The 21,097-nt window shown below is 42.1% G+C and overlaps 1 protein-coding gene across 3 annotated transcripts in view; it reads left to right on the top strand.

Annotated features, from left to right (window-relative positions):
- lsamp (limbic system associated membrane protein) overlaps nucleotides 1-21,097 on the top strand; it is a 531,736-nt gene that overhangs the window by 497,121 nt on the left and 13,518 nt on the right. For all 3 annotated transcript variants that reach the window (XM_069534420.1, XM_069534419.1, XM_020094830.2), the window contains one exon: nucleotides 1,231-1,356. In XM_069534420.1, the coding sequence (XP_069390521.1) occupies nucleotides 1,231-1,356 (126 nt within the window). The remainder of the gene's footprint in view (nucleotides 1-1,230; nucleotides 1,357-21,097) is intronic.

The raw sequence follows: 21,097 nt of genomic DNA, 5'->3' as shown, positions 1-21,097 counted from the left end.
TTAATGCAGTTTGAATTCACACTGCAAAAGAAAATCACGCCAGTCGGTTTATTGACCAATAGAAAAAAATCCTGATATACAAGTGTGGTTCATTCTTATACAGTAAATGGAACAGAGGTGTTGTGCTGGGAATGATAGAGTTAATCGAAGCAGTATGACCTTGTCTTATGTGTGTGGTGCCCACAAGATGTATGACGACCTGACACACACAGACACACACACACAAACACACATTCATGAAATTAGAATAGTAAATCCACATATCACAGGTTGAGCGAAAAAAGGAACAGTTACCTGTCTTCACTCGCCGGCATTATGCATGTTCTAGCATTCATCACATTCCAGACTCATTGATCATTATTTGTACCTCTGCATATCTGCAAACACGATACCTTATCCCAACCCCTTCACCCGCAGTTTGTGAAAACGATGATGTATTATACCCTCTACGTCTTTCATGACTGATTGCATCTTAGCTGCTGACTCGCTTTAACTCAGACTGTACCTACTTAATTCATCTGAGAGATGGTTTTTATACATATGAGAGATAAGGTGTCTCTCTCCCTCCCCCTCTGGGTTCTTGTTTGTTTGCGTGGGGGTGAGAGCAGCTGGAGGAATATCTGCGTGTTACTTTGAGCATCTTTGTTTTACTCGCACACACGAAAATATTCTTCATTTCGCCTTTAAATTTTCAGTTGCGTGTATAAATCCTACTTTCCTCTACAGTGAATCAGTGCCAAGCGTCTGGAGGGTCCCCATATGACAAGAGCAGCAATCAGTTTTCATGAGCTCAGGTCCTGGGGCAGGAGATTAAATTGCTTATTTGGATCTGAGGTTGAGAAAGTTTACTGTAAGTACCTCTCTGGGATACGGCAGTAGGAAAAAGGTTTTCTAAAAGCTTCTCGAAACTCTTCCTTTCAACAGAGAGATTCAAGGTCAGCTTGTGCTTCATTTAACCTCTCTTTACAGCCAGTAGTTATTGTGAAGGATTTAATAGGAGTAAAGCAGCTGGAATGGTAAACACACAAGGCTTTGGTGCAAACTTTTGCTCAAGAGAAAGGTGAATAAAACATGTTCATTATTTCAAGGTATATTAGAAGAACACAAATGACAGTTATAAAACTTCAAGACGTAGAGACCTCTCATCTAAGTCTGTGTTAAGTAAAGCACACTCTTCATACTCGCTTCACAACCTTATTAACCTGGATGTCTTTTCCCTTGTGTCTCCAGTTCCTGCCAACATCTACAAAGTGTCAGAGGACATCACAGTGAATGAGGGCAGTAATGTGACACTCAGTTGTTTGGCCAGTGGCAGACCAGACCCTGCAATCACCTGGCGGCTGCTCAACCCCTCAGGTAAGAATCAGCCAATCAGTACTCGTGACCATGTATGTCCATCTAGATGTGCAACCAACGGCGGGATTCTTTCATTGTCTAAACGCCAAATCTGTTTTAATAAGCATCCTAAAAAGACCATATGTTTTGTTGGAGTGTAAATGTAAAGATTAGAATGTAAAAGAATATGAAGACATTTAACAGAACACAAAGAATCCACATTTTTATAGAAGAATTTAAATTTTTTGTTCATCAAATCACACACACACACACACACATGCTAAAAAATATGAACGCCTGGACCTACCCAACCTACCACAATAGGTGGTCTCAGTCCAGATTTAAATGTTCGGTTTGTGTGATGTGTGAAAAACCTTCTTGGGTAAGTCGAACCAGTTACAGGAAGTTGAGACAGCATCATAAAGTAGAAGAAGGAAGAGAAGTGGAGGCATTAGTGGTCTCTCCAAAAATGGAGTTACAGAGGCTTACAGGATTATTTGCAGTCATTTGGCCCATTTTCAGATGTGTTGAATATTGAGGCCTCATTGGAGATGCTGGTGGTAAAACCAAAATGACATTACAGTTACAAAATGAACCAGTTAATGCATTTTTTCCATTCAAACGGAATCACTACTACCTGTGAAAACAGGCAGACATCAGACGCAAGCTACAAACCAATCAGTGTCAACTTGTATAGGTAGGTGATGACGACAGGACGTGATCCTTGGTTCACACTTTCAGGTGTGAAAAGGCCTCAAGATCTCAGGCTCATTTTAGATTCAGATTATCGCTGTGCAGGAGCTGCTCCAAAGAAGCAGAACTCTCCATGATGCAGATTTTCCTGATAGTAAGCAAATAGACTAAAGGCTAAAACACAGGGGTGCAGATAGGTTTACACTTAAGTCAATATTTAGATATTCAGAAAGATGTATCCTCAGTTTTCACCACAGTGCAGGAAAAAGCCTTACCTCATCATCGCATATGAGAGCCTGGCACCATGTGTAGACAAGAAACTGACCGAAGTTCAGGAATATCTCAAAAGAGTTTTCATTTTATTTTTAAACTAACTACAGTCTAGTCTGGACCTGCTTTCAAAAACCGTATTTCTTTAAAAAATTGCAGTAATGCCCAATTGTTAATTGTCATAAACACCTCAAACCAGAAGTGAGAAGCACACCACAAAACCTAAATCGTTGTTCTGTGTCTGTGAACCCTTTCAAGAGTGTGGTCAAGGGGCTTGCCAACATGTCGTAGTTAATTTCTAGCTGTCTGAACAAATCGATAACAACTACTGTCACAGTGCAGGACGAGGTGAAGGTACATCTCGTGGTAAGGTGACTTTTACATGTTGCTTTAATGCAAAGTGCTATGAAAGGAATTTAGCAAAAGGCGAAGTTTGAGTATGAGTTAATAAAGTTTGTGTGTTTTCATCAAATATTTTTTCTGAATTATAAAAAACAAGCAATCATCAGATAAATGGAGAATATTTCTTATGATTTGTTCACTGAAGCGTCTCACCTCCTCCAGCTTGATGTGTCGAGCTGAGAACAGGACTCACGATCACACGACAGCAAGTCGAGTATTGTGAACTACGCAGCGATCCATTGCCTTTGAAAGAGTATGTTGGTTCCAGATGATTCACCTTAACACCTTCGTGATTAGGACCTCTGGGAAAACGGTGTTGACAGTACAGATGCTGATATTCTTTGAGTCCCATGTTTCTTTAACAACGGGGAGAGTTTCTGATACTGTTGTCTCTCAGATATATTGCCGTGCTGATGTTTACACATGCCACAGAAGTGTGCACATTGGTACATCCCTCCACACATGTGCTGTTGCTTTGGGATTTTATCCATTTTCAGAGAAAAGATAAATGTCCACGACTGCTGAAAAGCTTGTAGTGTGATGAATGGAGATGCTCAAGTTGACAACAGCGCAGCTTGATCACAGCTGTGTGAAGGTTGAAAGCATTTCTGTGTCTTTATCAATTACTGCTTTGTTTTGTCACAAGCAGACATGTTTCATCAAATACATCTGCTTCTGCACCTGGAAGCTGAACAACTAAGGAAGGCGTATTTGTGTCTTTTGTCTGTTTTTATTAAAGGAGTTGTTGAGCCTCATCTTATGAGCCATATGGATCTTATAGATCCATGTTAACATCATTTTCTTCCTGTGAAAACTCCTCCGGTTTCAGATGGTTCACAAAGTTATTGCAGGTAAAGCTGCATTACAACTTAAGACAGCTTTTGTTCCAAGAAGAAAAATGGAGATGTTGATGTAGAGGGAAGGAAAAGGCAATATCCAGTCTATCTAGCACCAATAGACTCTGCCTCACTATGTACACTTATTCAAGTTTTATATGGTGCCTTCCATACGGTCGCTTTTCTTTCATTATTCAACTTTTCCTATGTCTGGTTGGGGGACTAGTGGGCACAAGCCTCTGTTCTTTACTAAAAGACCGTGAACATTGAAGCAGAAAGAGTGCAGCAGAAGGAAAATCCTGTCAGCATCCCGGCAGGATGGGATCCTGTAAATGTACACGGACACATGTGGTTCCTGAGATGGGGGTCCCACACTTCTTGCAAACACTGTTGTTATTTTTGTTGTTGTTATGCGGATGTCTTTCGCCCCAGAATCCATAAGTCTAGCCCGGTGTAGAGAGCGTGTGGGGGACTGCTGAGAGAGATAATGATGTCTGGCAGACTGTGGTCTTGCTGCTTCACGCCTTCGCCCGCCTGGTAAGCACCTCGCAAAGCTGTAGCAGGGCTCTCGACTATTTGCTGGGACCACAGATGTTCACAAGACAAAAAATGTCAATGCCAAGTCCCAGTTCTACAGCATGGGGATCAAGCTGAAGTCTCCATTACGGTTCAAAATAAAATTTCACTGAAAACTGTATCTTTACAGTTGTAACAGGTATAAGGAACCACTATTGTGAATCAGTATGTGACTCTATTTTAAACAGCTGCAGACCTCTAGCAGAGAACAAGAAGACAGACATATGAGATGTTTGGAGTGAAAAAGTTCATGATATGCAGCAGCTGTGGAACTTTTCTTAATTTACGTTCAATCAAAGTAGCTTCTTCATTGGTCCCAATGAGTATCTATCTACTAATTCCAGAAATCTCTGTCTGTCTGTGCCTCACATATCTACAGAACCATTCAATTTATTGGCTTCACACATTTATATTGTTAAGGGCCCAAGAAAGTGCAGTGTTGAATTTGGTGCCATTTGGATACGCAGTGCTTTCAGTATTAAATAACACTGCATAAACAGGGGATTAGTGCTTCACCTAGGACTGGGCAATTAACTGAAAATGTATTGAAACCCACATTTATAGCCTCTAAACGACTAAATCTTGCTAATGTCGGTTCACTCTCATAATACTTTACCCAGTGCATGAATTAACTAACTGTCTGGTTTCTGCTACGGTTATTTCGCAGCTGTGGCCCGGGTACCTTGTACTTTTCATGTTAAAAATATATCCCATTATTAATCAGAAGTTATTAGGACATGCATAGTCCTTGAAGGTTACTTTCATATTTGTTTTATTAGCGTTGGAGTATGAGTCATGTATTTAAACACATTGGTGTTCATAAAATAATCATTCGTAAACCGTAATCAAGAAACATTTGACTAAACAAGTGAGCAGCAGTTGCGGGGCTTCACTGTTCTGCGGACTGAATCTATGCTGGTCATGACTTGCTTAATTATTGCAGGTCACTTTCACAGTTTCAGAAAGAAACCTGCATTATCACAGACCAAATAAACAGCCCATTCCATTGATCAATTATGCAGCTTCCCTGCCTCATGGAGAGGCTCAAATTAGCATTAGGGCTCCATTTGCCACTTAAATGTAAAAAAGATAAAAAAACTAATTCAGAACATTAGTGTCATAAAGTCAGGGCACTTAAAGATAATTGCACTGAACTCAGGCTGTTGTTTTGTTCACAAAGGAAAAAATTAGTAAGGCAAATATATTCACATTGCCTAACAAATATAAGACTTATTTGCTGTTCATTATTAACAAGTTCAAGCCAAGTCTAAAATCAATGCAGATAACTCTCAATTTGAATTTGCGACTGCACCGCGACTCGAGCCAAAATCTAACTGGAGCTCATCCTTGCAGAGCCACATGCATATGCATATTCTGACTGTGCACGGATGAGTGAAAATCCAATGGCGCTCACACACAAGATGGAAAAAGATAAACTCCACATCTAGCCACATCGCCTCCGCCTCTATCCTTATGAAGCCCTCCAGTGACCACATTATTCTCTCAGACTTGCACCCTGACCACAACATGAATAATTTACACGCGTCCTGTCCTCAATTTAAATGTAATTCCAACCCATAACCAAATATCAAACAGAGGGAATCAACCAAGTCTCTTTTAGTAAAACCCCTCGCATGAGTATGGAACTCATTTCAGACACTTTCATACAGAAAATGGTTTGACTGTGTCTCTTACTCAAGCCACAACAGCCTGTCAGATTAATGACACATGTCCTGACAGGTTGGTCTGATCGACTAATGATATACTGTTTTTCTTTGGCTTTTCTTTTCAATTGAAAATCTTTCTTCTGGACGGCATGGCTCAATAAGAAATTATTTAATGGAAACCAATTTGCATGCCATTGACAAAAAGAACAAACTGTGCCTCACTGTTTGAAGAACAAAGACACGGTGACATTTTCAAAAAGCTCCAGCAGCTACTGCAGCTACAGCCATTAGCAAACAGTATATAGCTTGCAAACAAAGTATTCTACTCTAGCTTAAAATAAGCATCTTTTTCTCAAGTGCCCATCTCCAATCTGCTTTTTAGAGCATTAACCTTAAAGTAGAGGCAGCAGAGTAGTTCTGCAAGAAGAAAGTAAATATGTCCTAATGGCAATACCGTGGTTTACTGATTTTTACCCTGTCAATATTCAGTTGGTCTGATTTAAAATACCATTGATTAGTGAAAGATCACCTGAAACAAAAACATCCGGATAACGGTAAAAATTATTCTAAATTATTTCTGCCTGTCATGTAAAGATGTGACTTCAGGCTTTGGAAAATTACAATGTGCATTTTCTGACATTTCATTTATTAAACATGTAATTTGTTGATTGATAAAATAGTCCAGAGATGAATTAATGAACCTTAAGTTGCAGCCCTTGTGAAAGTTAAGATCCCCTGCATGTGCATGACATCTTGGTGACCACAGTGTTAGAAGGCCTAGAGAACAAGGGGCCCTTCTGTGATATGAGGCGGCAAACTCCGGAGGTAATGTGTCCACTAATCAGGAGTTCAATTCCTGGATGGCTAAGTGTCCTTGAGCAAGACATTGAACCCCAAATTGCCTAATGCTGTGCGTTGAGATTACAAACCAAGTGGATGAGAAGATGCAAACAGAGGCGATTTTCACTTGTCACTAATTCTTATGACGCAATGCCCGATTAGCCAATCAGCTTTGAGAGTGAACACATGACAATGGTGGCTGCACCGGCATTTCACCATCGGGTGCAAGGCAGAAATTGTACTCACTTCAGCCAATAGTCCTCCTCCTCTGTTTTTCCAGAGGAGAATGTGCACATATTGGTGTGTCTTGTTTACATGCATTGCTCGTGACATAAAGATTTGCTTTGCATTAGGTGTGAACGCACCATGACAAGACAATAGCGCAGTACATGAAGGGGATTTGTGATAAAAGTGCAAGTAGAGCGTCTGACTGGGTGTGTTAATGGGTGTAGCACTTCCAGTGGTTGTTTTGGACTAGAGAAGCTCTATATATATAGAGTGTATGCACTGCACATAAATCTGACAGTCTCTACCAAGTTAATTAAACCCAATGGGGGAAGCCATGGTTTTAAATTTTTCAAACATTGTATAAATGTAATTTATACCCAAGGAGAGACTAAAGAACAAGCAAAAAAATTAAGTTTGCATTAAGTGACAAACTGACAAAAGAGTCAACCTGAGACTTCAACAAAAAACAACTTCTAACAACCCAGAAAGTTTTGTTGGCAAAACTTCTTTTCTCTGGGGCTGAGGTGTAAAACCATGAAACAGTCCCATACGATTCACATGAGTGCCAGATGATGCCTCCCATGCTGGGGTTGAAGGTTTTTTCGGCAGACTGTCAAAAATTGGTATTCTATCTTAGGAATTGTTTATGAGACAGTTAATAGCTGAGTTTCTTAGGGTGTCCACATTGATTATGCTTGTCATCTGCCTCTATGGGGCCATCCAAACTGAAAAGTGCTCTTTCTCAGCGCGGCACAATCTTATCTCTCTGTTGTTGTTGCCTGTGTCGCTCAGTAATCGCCCAGCTAATAAGATTATAACTGACATGTTAGGCATATTAATGACAAATCTGCACGCTTGATAGATTGAAAGACAAACAGAAAGAATGCTCAGTGCTGAGAATATGCAAAGTACCCACACTTTACATATATATATACTTTGCATAAAAAAGATACAGTCTGTGATTGTCACTGAGACACAAAGTTAAGCAGGTTATTGCTTGCACTTCAATGAGGCACATTTGTGATTAAAGGATTGTGGGACTGGATTGAATGAATTTTCCTGAGGTCTCATAATACATCACCCGCGCAGGTCTCAGGCAGACAGGGAGTTTTTGACGTGTTGTGCCGAAGTTCAGAACGCCATCGCAGGACAGGAATACTACACAATAAACTTCAGTACGTGATCGTAGATGACAATTATGCAGGAGAACCCTCGTTGTGAGTAATGGTGAAAGCAAGCAAACAAGGTGCTTATTAAAGTGGCACCAGTTCACCGAAAGCGTTTTGTTTGTTGTTTGGATTAAATGAACACATAGCAAGTAAAGAGTAACATTATCTAATATCATATTTAGAGGAATCCTATTTTCACTGTTGGAATTGTGAAAGTTGACAGAAATGCTATTCACAAGCCCCTAACTTACAAGATCTCAGTTTGGAAAAAATCAATGTCTGGTATGTTGTGCTTCAGTTAGGATTTAACACCATTGGATTTGGTGGACTTCCTGTTATTTACAATTTCATCTAGGCTTAACAGTCCTCTGCCTCAGCTCCCGGTCTCAGATAAGAAGATAGCATTTGTAAATCAATGAGCGTTAATGGCTTTTAACGGGATTCTCTTCATCAGTGTTATTCATTTGGAGAGTTAGTGTTGCTATCATTTTATACTTCCACTGCGGTTTAAGCTTTGAATTAGAGATATCGACTGGTATCAGCTTCATGCAGTTTGGAATGAGGACCAGCTGAGAATCCACAGGACAAACAAACAAACATCTATCGTGCTTGCCATTGCATTGGTGTCTCATTAGACAGGTTGCTTTGACTACAGTCACTGAGGGGAGCAAAGGGAACTTTGAAGATCTGAGGTGGACATAGTGTATAATATCCACTGAAGCAGTGTGACATCTCTTTTACCTGTGTGAGACAGTGGACATGTACTGTACGTAGTGTGCTATCTTGCATCTCTTGTACTTTTTATCAAAACATTTCTTGCTGAGGCAAATGATCAATAGAGCATGGAGGGATAGAGTGGGGAGCAGAGGTGAAGGGAAATTTGGCAAGATGGGGGAAGACGTGAAGATGAAAGAGTGAGAAGAAGAGACAGAGAACGAAGGCACATGTGTAGCACAGCACGCATGTGAAAAACCTCCAGTATCGAGGCAAAACGCATGTGTTGAGACCGAAGCGTGTTGATTTCTTTAGCTTGTGGTTCCCAGCTTGATTCCAATCATGACTTCTTTTTCAACTCCCAGAGAATAGTTGCCTAAGGTTGGAGACTGGAGGCCCTGGGTAGTGGGAGGAGAATGGCAGCACGCCGTCAAGCACAATGGGTAGGGGGGATGGAGCCGCTGGTCAAGCAAGGAATCCAACACTGCACGCCTCTCAGACCACCAAAATAGAAATCAGACAAGTATGAAAAATACAAGCCCTCTGGCTGCCTCTGGTATTCCATGACACAAGGAGGACCCACACAGAGCTGGAAAAGAGGTGGAACTGGTGGGAGTTGTGCTTTCCTGGGGATGAAATGAAAAGAAGGAAGCAAAGCACAAAGAAAAGGGCTGTAGGCTGGAGATGGGGAGAAAGAACAGAACTGTGTTTTATTATGCAAATGACCAGTTTCATTAGATGTGCAATCATTCTTATCATCAGTTATAGTAACTCCAGTAGTTAATTAATGTTCAATTATGCATTTGAGATCCTCTCACCTCTCTGGTGTAATAGAGTTTGTCAGTCATGTGGCGCTGCAGGGAGGACAGCCGCAGTGAACTCGCATCCGCTCAAGCAAAGACAGACACATCTGGACCGTCTGAGGAGCTCGCAGTGAAAGTAGCGTGACGCTGATGATTTAAATTGAAGTCATAAAGAAGCCTTGACTTTTTTTTTATGATGCTGCACCCTGGCGGCTGAATGCACTGCGGCTGCGGCGAGTCTCCTGTAACCAAAATACCAAGTTCCTCCACTCCTATTACCTGTACATCAGCAGCCATGCTTACTGTTGTTGTGTCCTCGAGCAACACACTGAACCTGTGAGGTGTTTTGGAAAATAGCATCAGCTAACTGCAAATGGTGAGCTATGAATCTACAAGTTTCATTGCAACAAAGACATCTGTCCAAATGAATTGATTTGGACCGCAGCCCACGCTCTCACACTATATGATCCGGCTGAATATTAAAGTCGTAACCCTTTTATAACAGTTCTTGGCAGAGCAGCCTTTTAGAGGTTTGACGATGAGTGCCCTTGACATTCCTCCCACGACGGTCTCTGCAGTGTCGGCCATACTCCAAGACCGACACTGGGGAAAGTCCTCCCAGGACTGTCACATTGTCAGGAAATATCTCTTCCTGTTCCTGTCTTCGACTCTTTGTCCTTCCATCCTCAGCTGTCGCTCTGTCTTCCTCTGCCTCATTTTCGCTCTTGACTGTCTCCTCTTCTTTCCGTCATTCTCCCATCTCTTCCTTCAGCAGAGTATGACAGTCACTTCAGTTGTCCTTTCTGCACCTCATCTCACTGTCTGGGGAGAGACAGAGAGCTACAGAGCTCAGCAGGCACAGCACACACACACACACACACACACATATCTCTGTCTCTCAGGAGGGAGTAGAGTAGGCAAGAGTGGAGATACATAGGTGTCTCAGTAATGTAACTGCTGTGTAGTAGGAGTGGGTGAGCAGATAAGGCAGGAGACACACACACACACACACATCACTGTGTGCCAAGCTGCCGGTGACAGAGAATAGCTGACAAGCTTGCTGATTGTGGGAGTGAAGTGTAGGTGGTGACAGGTCCTTGTCAGAGCTACCCAAGTCGAACCACGTGCTCCATGTTTCCAGCTGTGTACAACTGGTTGTGTAGGGGGTTCCTGTGTGTGTGCGCCGTGCACACGCCAGCTTTCGAGGAGCAACAGAGCACAGCTGCTCATCCATCTCTCAGCAGGTCTGAGATCTGCCGACCATCACTGCTCTCGTGTTTGTTTACAATCAGCACCATCGGCAGCTGGTCTGAAATCAGTCTGCCGTCACACTGTGCGTGGAACATCATGAGCACAGCTTGGCCTGCGTCTACCCAGCCTCATTAGGTGCAGTCACCGCTGGGCTGGCTCAACACTATAGCTAACACAACCGTCACAACCGTACTGAAACTCAGCAATTTTTTTTCCCACACAGTCCATAATCACTTTTTCGAGAGCCCCCTAGTCTCGCAGCCCCACAGGGAGGCATCAGCCTGAAGGGGAAGTGAACTCATAACTTGATGGTTTCTGATTTTAATCCCTGGGTAAGGAAATAGAAGCAGGAAAAGAGAATGGAGACTCATGGGCACAAATTATAGGAAAAAGTCTTGGAGAGACACAACAAATGTGATGTTTGTAAAAAAAACAATATGAATAATATGCTAAGGCCTTCACAGTCTGTGGAGCTCAACCTATTATGTCATTACCTGTGCGAGTGTCATTTCAGACATCTTCCACAAATGAGGGAATCGGGGCTGTCAGGCTTTCCCAAAAAATTCAAACGGATTTGACATGACCCACAATTTGCTCAAATACATTGTAACCCCTGCACGCACACGGTCAGGTAAGGTCGAACAGTTGAGGTTGCTCCGCTCGTCCACGGTGGCTTCTCAGCCGCTGTTTGTTATAAGGATTTTGCATTGTAACAAAAAGACGAACAGCCTCACCTCTTCCATCTACGGTGTGGAAACCACAGGACGGCTTTTTGCTAGAATCCTATATTTTCAAAGCAAAATAATGTCACATTTCTGTCTTTCTTTACTGAAAGGTCAGGAGGGCAGGTCAAGCGAACAGTGATGGTCCTCAGCTGGATGTATCTCCAATGGTCTGATGCGCTTCTCGAATGTACATTTTGAATTTGAACGGGTCACTGAAGTTCGAATACAAACTTTTCTCCCTCACATTCGAACGAGGGCTTTAATTTTTAATACTAAGTGACAATCCTCGAGGGAATATCGTCTGCATAGTAGGTTTCCAGAGATTCGTAGAAGTTATGCAACAGAGAACTGAAACTGTCCTGCGGCCTGGTGGACCAGAGTTGTACTTACATTATGACAACTTTTGTTTTGCTCTTCCGTTGTGTATGTGGAGTGTTGTGGAACTATTACACAAGCTGATCTTTACATAAAATAAAAAATTATAACTGAAATTGTAAACATATCTGGACAAAATGTCAACCTTCAGATTTAGATTCAACGTGTGTGTGAGTCTAGATGGAGAACTAACATCTGTATCCTGGTGGTATTTTAAAAATATATATTTTGTCTGGTGGCCTAAAGAGACGACACTATAGGAGATTTTTTAAATCAGGGCTGTGATTAATGATTATTCTCATGATCAAATCATCTACATGAGAGTTTTTCTGTGGAATAAAGGTGGACTTAGAGAAAAAGTAATCACATTACTGTACTGTGTTACTAAAGCTGTTTTCAGACATGAACTTTGGTAAAGTTGGGTCAGGGCATTGTAGCAGTTTGCCTTTCAGATATGAAGAATGCAGCAGGAGATTTTCTGGGTCAGAAGCGTTCACAACATCACCGGAACATGCAGGCGGGGGGCGGCACCTGGGTATCCAGGCAGGAGGCAGGACATGACACATGAAACAAAAACGCGGCAGACATGCATTTTTGTTTACAGCACATAGACACTGATTCTTATCTCCAAAAGCTCTCAGATCTTGTCGTCTTTCCACGTTGACATCTCTGTCTTTGTCTTCCACATGAATGACACTTGTTTTTCATCCTGACATAGTTGTTTTTTCCAGTTTTGCAGCTGTCGTGTCATAGAAATGTCGTCAACATGCCCACTCACTTGCTGTGAATTTTCCAGAGATATGCTGCATTGCTGCTGTATTCTCATAAGGGCTCCGCACATCTTACTAGAGGGCTAGCAAGAAGTGCGAATGTGTGTGTGTGTGTGTGTGTGTGTGTTCGTCTGTAAGCAGCTTAAGTAAAGCATCTGCCCCCCAGACACTGATCATGAACCGGTTCTTTGTGTGTGACATGGATCAATGTCATGAGTTACAGTGCAGGAAAATTCAGATGTAATTTTGCAGCAGGCAGATGATTTACAGTCAATTATGAAGGTGGCACATTATAAAACTGAGTCATGGTCACATGGAATGATGAGTGCATATGACAAGGGTAGATCCTTGGCCTACTGGCTACAAATGTATACACACACACACACACACACACCCTTCTACATTCATCTTTTTGTGAACCTTCTGCCGACATTTACCAAGCCTCAAGTTTTACATGCAGAGGTGCACCAACATAATAATGAGTCTATCACACTGTCAGCGTGAGGTTTGGACATGAAGACGTGTGTGTGTGTGACTCTTCTGTCTGTAGCAGTTTTCAGACATGTTCTGTGGGTAAAATCTGGAGAAATGGCTGAGGAAACGTGCCCACAGTTTTCCCTTTACACATGCACAACACAGGGGGAGGTTGTCTTCACAGACTTGTTCACAACAGCAACAAATCCTCTGCATTATTCAGGTGAGAGGTGGAGCAGCCAGGTTTTTTTTTTTGCATCTGTCACATGTTAGAAGCATCATTTACCCCCTCATGCGATGAATCCAGCAGGGATTCCTTGCATTGTTTGCACTGTTTCTCCAGGGTCCCACTTGGCAGCTGTGGCTGAGGGGTAGAGCGGTTGTCCTCCAACCAGATGGTTGGCAGTTCAATCCCCAGTTTTCCCCATCAGCAAGCCGGTGTCCTTGGGCAAAATGATGAACCCCGAATTGCCCCTCTTAGAACAAAAAGTGCTGCTAACAGATCCACTGTATGAATGTGTGTGAATGGGTGAATGGCAAACTGTACTGTCAAGACTAGAAAAGATCTTTAAATATACAAACATCGACTTGGACATTTGTATTCAACACCTCTGGAGAAAGAATACGGAGGAGTTCAATCTGAAAGCAGCTTCAGTATCGCTGCATGCATACAGAGATGTTACAGTGTCATAGAGGAAGGAAAGGAGAGCGGGCAGATGAAAATAGTGACAGAGGAGTAAGAAGTCATACTCTGTGCCTGACCTTGCTCTCCCTGCTTAACAAAAACTCTCCTCTCCCAATGGCAAACACAAGCCCAGAGAATCTATCCAGACAGTAATGAGAAGTCTTCCCCCAACAAAGGGCTAGATTCGTTTATCAGCCGAATAGAAGAAAGAGAAGACAACCAGACTCGCCTTCATGGGAATTCAATCGCTAAACCCTATTCTGTTTTATCAACAATTAATCTCCTTTAAGGCCTCAGACTTGAATAAGACTAACAACCTCTCGGTGTACAGAGCCGTACAATGTGCGGCTGCACCGAGAGAACCCACACCAAACCTGCTTTAGAAAAAAAACAAAGGTGCGTAACGAGGAGAGGAGGAAGAGGAACAAGTAAGGAGATGGTGAGAACGAGGAAAATAAGATAGAAAGAGGAATGACATTGTTCAGAGAAAACAGACGGCTGCACGCTCCGCCGTGCGTATCATTTCTGCAGCTCAAGAAGCGGCAAATAAACAGCCGTCCTGTTTTTGGCTCCAACACCTGTGTTATTTCTACAGCGCCAGCAGCAGTAGGAGCAAACGACTTGTGAATAGAAGTGGAAGTTCTCTTTGTTGTGCTCAGACTGCTGAAACAATGTTGTTTATGCAGGATTACATCAGAGTTCAGGCAATAACAACGAGACATTAACAAGCAGAGTGCTGCTATAGGGTATTTTTGAGTTTTACTCTAAGAGGATGTCAGACATTTCAGGTTGCGAAAGATTTTTCCTAAATTACCAGAAAGTAGAAATGTGAAAGATTCATTTCCTATTGACATAAGGATGTTTTTTATTTATCCAAAGTGATACTGTACACTTATATGTGTTTTACAGCTGTAGACTAAGTGCTCTATTGCTTTCATTTGATTAAATACATGGATGTTGGTTTTGATATCACATATCACGTATAAGCACATTTATTAATTATGAATATGAATGTATGGTTACCCGGGCTCATAATGCTCCCCAGTGTCACAAATCTTGTTGGACTTTTCAGAGCCCATACATAGAGTCAGGATCTCTCTTACATCAGGTCCTTGAAATAGATATGAAAGTGGGAATCTGGAAAGATGCTCTCATTTTCTAAACCATCATATCGTTTACCAGTCATCCTGCCCCTCGACTGTGTCAAACACACCTGGCTGAGTCCAGAAGCACCAACATTCAAATTCGAAAGGGCTTCCAGACACTTGGATGACACCACACGAGCAGTATGGAAGCATGTCGTGTTTTTTTCTGTTGTTTTATTATATCTGAAGAAGGAGTCACCAGTTTTCCAAATGTATTGGATTTGGCTGCAACACTGTTTACCCCTGAGACTCCAGAAGTGTTTTGTGGTCTCAAACACTTCCCTTTACCCTCCATCAGCATAGTGGAGAGTGGATAATGAGTGAATTTAAATTTTTCGGTGAACTATGCATGTAACCCCACCTCCTAGTAATGCATCCTCAAGGCATTTTGGAATTTCCAGTGAAAGACACCCAAAACTCATGGGTTTAACATTTCCTTATTTCTGTTTCATGGCTGGTTTGGCTTTGACAACAGATTCTCAATTAAAACAGAAGTGAGCTAAAGATTTTTTTTATTTTCTGAGCTCAGTCATCTTTTTATTATCTCCACTGAGGAATGTGTTGATGAGGAGTGTATTACTCTGTAATTAAGTTTTGACCTATCACTTAAATCATCCAGCTCCTGACAGAAAGATAGCTGCCATGTGGCTGTGTTAGATAAAGCCAGTCCAAACAAAAGCACATATGCTAACACACAAACACACACACACACACACAAAGTGAAGGGTCCAGAGGAGAATGATGTATGTATGTATTGTATGTGCACATATACAGACACCAGTAAACTTACTTTCACACTCATGCAGACAAAAGGAAATAAATGTCTCTTGGTCTTTTATGCTACTCGACTCTGAAGTTTCTCAAATCAGCTGCTTAACATAAATTAGCATTTGCAAAATAAATGTAATGTTGCACACAGTGGTAAAGTGATGCTGATGAATGATTCATGAGGATATGCAAAAGAGTGCCATCCAGTTGCCAGCTGAAGTTGTTGGTTTAGATTCTCATGCCTCACCCCTCTGCCTCGTCTGTCTCTCTCCCTCGCTCTCCCCAGTCTGGTCCCCTCTCTTACTTGAGAAGCGGGGGGGCGTGTGTGCATTTGTGGATCTATAAAGATTTGTGTTCCCACCGCAACTTTGTCCCTCACACCTGCAGAGTACTTTAATTGACATGGAAAACTTGCAGTTTTTCACACATACTTTAAATTGCCAGTGCAATGCAAATCAGTATCCAGCAGGCATTTTGTAGGAGCTTGCTTCTTCCAGGCCTCTCCACTATTTCCACTTCGCTTCCAAAAGCCTGCTGCTGCATACCCCAAAGGCCGCGGGGCTTTCAACAGAATAATGTGTGGAAACAGAGCAATTACTGTATGTGCATTGTCTTTTCAGAATGGCTAGAGCCAGGCTGCATAACAATTTGGATGATGGCAGAAAAACTATTTGAGTTCAGTGTCGAAGATGGGGTTAGGAGGCGGGTTCAAAGAACACATTTCGATTTTTTCACCTCAAAATTAAAAACAAAAAAAAACCCAATCATTTATTTCCTGTCACTACTCAGTTATAGGCAGAACATGCGCTGCACTGTGAACAGTCACCTTTTGACTTTTTCATCTAGTTTTTTGGACATATTTTATAAGCTTTCAAATGATAATGGCTCAAGAGACAAACTGGCTGAAGCACGTGATTCAGGCCATCACTCCTCAGCTGGAGGCAGCTGTAATGCAGCTCACTGTGTAACTTAATTATCTGCAGACGTTTCCTGTGATTCTCAATTATCACTTGGTTTCCATTTTCAGAATCCTGCTTTTTTTCGATGCATCCCTTACTCTTCATGTTTATGACCAGCCGTATTTCAAACTTCCAAATCAGTGCTAATCATTTCGAACATCTCTCAAGACAATGCTTTTTAGAAGACGTGGTTTCGAAGCAACTCAACAAACGCAGAATCTTAGCAGGCTGGGTGTGCAGTTCTCTCCACTAATCAAGGAATGGTTTCATTCTAAAATTAGATACACAGCCCTTAAAATGGGACACCTTGAAAAATTATTACTAGCACAAAATTGGATCAGATAATGACCATTTTTATTGCAGAATCATTGCTGCATGCAAGAACATTTTTTTTTATTGTGGTGAAGTACGGACATCAGTTATTTTTGACAGGTGGATGCTATATCTGACGGACTGCCACAGTTCAGATGTCTCAAAACTGTTCTGCCACCACATCCCAGTTAATGCTGTTCTGAAGACAGCATGCTGTTCTCTCAGAGTGAAAAAGACATATTGTCTGTGTGCCACATTGTGAATTCTATTGTTAGAGTTACTCAAGGCTACACCGACTCTTGCTTACTCCCTACTCCAAATGTTCCAGGAGGAAAAAGGTGAATAAAAACACATGAGTAAAAAATTAGGGAAAGGATGTGTGATTTTATCTTATTTCACTTTCACAGTTTGATTTTCAGTTATTCTACCAGACAGAGAGACTTTCTACCGGTAAATGTCAGCCTTAAATTCCTTCTCCCATAGTGCAGCGATCCACAGTCTAATAAGAAATGACAGGGACAGTCAATAAGGGAGGGAGAGAGAGCTGTAAGCTGTTTCAACGCTCCTCCTCTGCTTGTCATTATGAATGATTAGTAATCATTGTCAAACTGGCCATCAAGAGCACAGGGAGAAATCCCAGTGAGCTGCCACACCGGTGGAGCTGGTGGACAGTCAAAGAAAATCCATGAAGCGTTAACCGTCCCCGTCTGTCTCTTCACTGGCACTTTCCGTGTGCTCGTCTTCTGGGGAGCACATGGCAGCGTGCAGCTCCGGCACATGGCAGCAGTTTGCCTCCCAGGCTTTCTGGCAGAGAGATTGCCATGGAATTCTGTGCAGACATCCAGAGTCCCCTGAAAATAAAGCCCACTGACGTCGCTGATCACCTGATCTTTCATCATCAGGTCGAAATTGATGATGATATGCACAGCATGGCTGTTAACTCTTAACATTGTTTGTCGGAAAGAAAATGAAAAAACATTCGGCAAGTTACCTATCTTGGCCCACCTGGCTATTGAATTATCTGGAGAAATATATAGTCACTTCTTTTTTCCTTTATTTAATATACTATAATATATAAATATCCTCTCTATCGCTCACTCTCCCTCCTCTACCCAGATTAGCATAAAAATGTAATGATGTTATATCGTGTTATTCCAGGATTCAATGGGCTTTTCTAATGTGCACACTTTGAATCAGTCACTGTGCTCAGTTCTCCCAGAAAACCTTCTCGGAAATGTGCCTTCACCCTGGTGCATGCGTGAACGCTTCATACTCACCAGGCATAGAGACACTTTACGCCTCCACACACAGGCGTGGGCTTGGTGCACACACAAGCACACATACGGTATATGATACACACACGCACGCACACACACACACACTCTCTCTCTCTAACCAATTCCCTCAAGACGAGATTAACCAATCTATCTTCATTACGCTTCATTAAAAAGATAACATGTGAAGCACACACTTCAGGTGCAGGAAGCAGTATTCTCTTGAGGACGCGAGCACAAAGGCGCTTCACACGCTGTATTGTAATCAACTGTTTCTTTGGACAATGCGCTACGTTCCAGTCGTCCTGCTCCCTCTGTACACCAGGTAAGATTACTGACAGTTAATTGCGGCGCTAAAACAACTACTCCGGCCGTTTCCTCTTATCTCTCATCTCTTCTCTCTCCTCTTCATTCTTTGATCCGGTTCTCACCTGTTTTTCTTCATCCGGCACCAAACCAATGTGCTGAAGAAAAGACTGGGCTTCAACAGAATTTCCATGGCAACAGATTTTCAATCATACCTCTCCTATCATGTTACTCTGGCAGTTTGTCCACCGAGAGCTGAGTATGATCTGCTCTGGACTTTGATCGTGATCCCACTGATCTTTCAATCAACATGGAAAGTACAGTATCAGCCGACCTCCATCTCCATCAAGCACCTGATTTAGATCATGTTTCAGATCCACTTTTATCGCTGACGTATTTGCTGTGTGTTTGTTCTTCAGGCATGTGTAAAAGCCAGACTGGTGTGTTTTTCGGGATGTTGTTACCTGGTGTTTTAGTGAGTATTATCGCATGAAACGACGCAGCACTGATGTGTATTCACCAAAGCAGAGCGGCTGTTTTCCATTTAACCTCCCATATCCGAGCGCCTGAAGTTGCCGGTTCATTTCTCGGGGCACAGCGTTTTAGTTTCACAGAGCAGAGCCTGCAGCCCCTCACTTGCAACATGAGCGTGAACTTTCCCCACAACTGAGACTGCTGACATTTACCGTTGTTGCAAACAGTGCATTTCCCCCTACACACGCACCCCAGAGATCTATGTGCAATTTATTTCCACTGCCAAGTTTCCATCACTCCTTATTTTCTTAGATTAAGGGAAGTATCAGTCGATATTATAGTAGTTATTACATTTGCCGGGCCCTCAGAGACTCCCTCCCTTATTCACTGCAGATAATGGTATCATTTTGAGAAATACCCTGAGATGTGCACCGTTACCACACTGGCTACAAGCAGATGATTCCTTATAGAGTTATTTTGGTTTTCAATCATTTTACTTTACATCAGGGCAACATATATGTAAAAATAAATATCTCATGCAGAGTTAATTATCACATTTCTGCTGTGATTCAATGTAATGTCACACACATTCATCTCACATTCATCACACGTTATCGTGCCACATCAAAAGTAATGATGCTACTGGGTGCTCACACCTATACTCTCTTCAGATGTGATGAAAGTGCAGTCAACATGGCAGCACATCAAAGAATTTGCCAATTCCTCTTCCTGCCTCTTCCCTCAAGGGATAGTTCACCAAAAAAATGAAAAGTCACTCATTATCTAATCACCACTATGCCGATGGAGCGGAAGATGAAGTGTTAAAATCCTCAAAGCACTTTTGGAGTCTCAGGGGTAAACAGTGTTGCAGCCAAATCCAATACAGTTGGAGTAACTGGTGACTCCTCCAGACATAATAAAACAACAGTAAAAAAAACACACAACAAGCCTCCATACTGCTCATTTAGTGTCATGTGCCATGAAGCCCCGACATTTAAATTTGACCCTGCGGTGCTCTTGGGCGAGAGTTTGTGTAAACGTGAACGCAGCTCCAGGGGAGGATATCAGAGGATGTTTAGGCTTAAAACTTGGTGTAAATGATTCTGTTTCGACTCGAATTTAAATGTCTGGGCTTCCAGACACTTGGATGACACCAGACGAGCAGTATGGAGGCTTGTTGTGTTTTTTTCTGTTGTTTTATTTCATCTGAAGAAGGATTCGCCAGTTACTTTAATTGTATTGGATTTGGCGGCAACACTGTTTATCCCTGAGACTCCAAAAGTGTTTTGTGGACTCACCCACCCCTCCATCTGCAAAGTGGTGAGGAGATAATGAGTGAATTTTCATTTTTTTGGTGAACTATCCCTTTAATAAGCTTTGAGATCTTTCCCAATGAGACACTCTGCTTTTACTTTGATAATTAGTTGGACTGCTCATTAAACAATTAGTCACATATCTGTCTGATAGTCTCTGTGTTCTGTTCAGATCTTTTCTGTGACATTTTCAGAAATCCTTTCACACAAATAGCTAATAGTGTAACAAGTTGCTAGTTATCAAATTCCCTTTAAAGTCTGAAGTCCGACCGAAAGAGGTGGTCTCGCTCCAGATCAAACTGAACCGTGGCTGGGATCGTTCTTTAGTGTACTGCCTAAATTACAATATAGAAACACCACTGCAGAAATTAACCAGGTACAGGGAGCTGAACGAGGCAGCAGTGTTTGTGCTCTCTTTGAAGGTTTCTTTTTTCTTTCACAATTACTGGAGTGACTTTTTGTGTTTACGGCCAAGTACCGTAAATGGCTTCAAGTGTGTGTGTTGCTATCCTGGTTAAAACAATTAACGTGTCTCCTCCTCTCACGACTTTTCACTCCACCTCTGAGTGTGTGTCCTGCGAATCTTAAAGCTGGATCAGGTTGTTTCCTTCCGTCACTTTATCTCTGTGTCCTCCATTCCCACAGTCGTCAATCCAAACTGACGTGGTTAGCGAAACAATGGCAGTAGTCTCAGAAGAAGCCAGATTTACCCCTGAATCATGACAAGGCTGAG

The sequence above is a fragment of the Paralichthys olivaceus genome, chromosome 11 (assembly GCF_024713975.1).
Source record: "Paralichthys olivaceus isolate ysfri-2021 chromosome 11, ASM2471397v2, whole genome shotgun sequence".
NCBI classification, from domain to species: Eukaryota; Metazoa; Chordata; class Actinopteri; order Pleuronectiformes; family Paralichthyidae; genus Paralichthys; species Paralichthys olivaceus.
The sequence above is the reverse complement of the archived record's forward strand: the minus strand, read 5'-3'. Positions and strand labels throughout refer to the sequence as shown.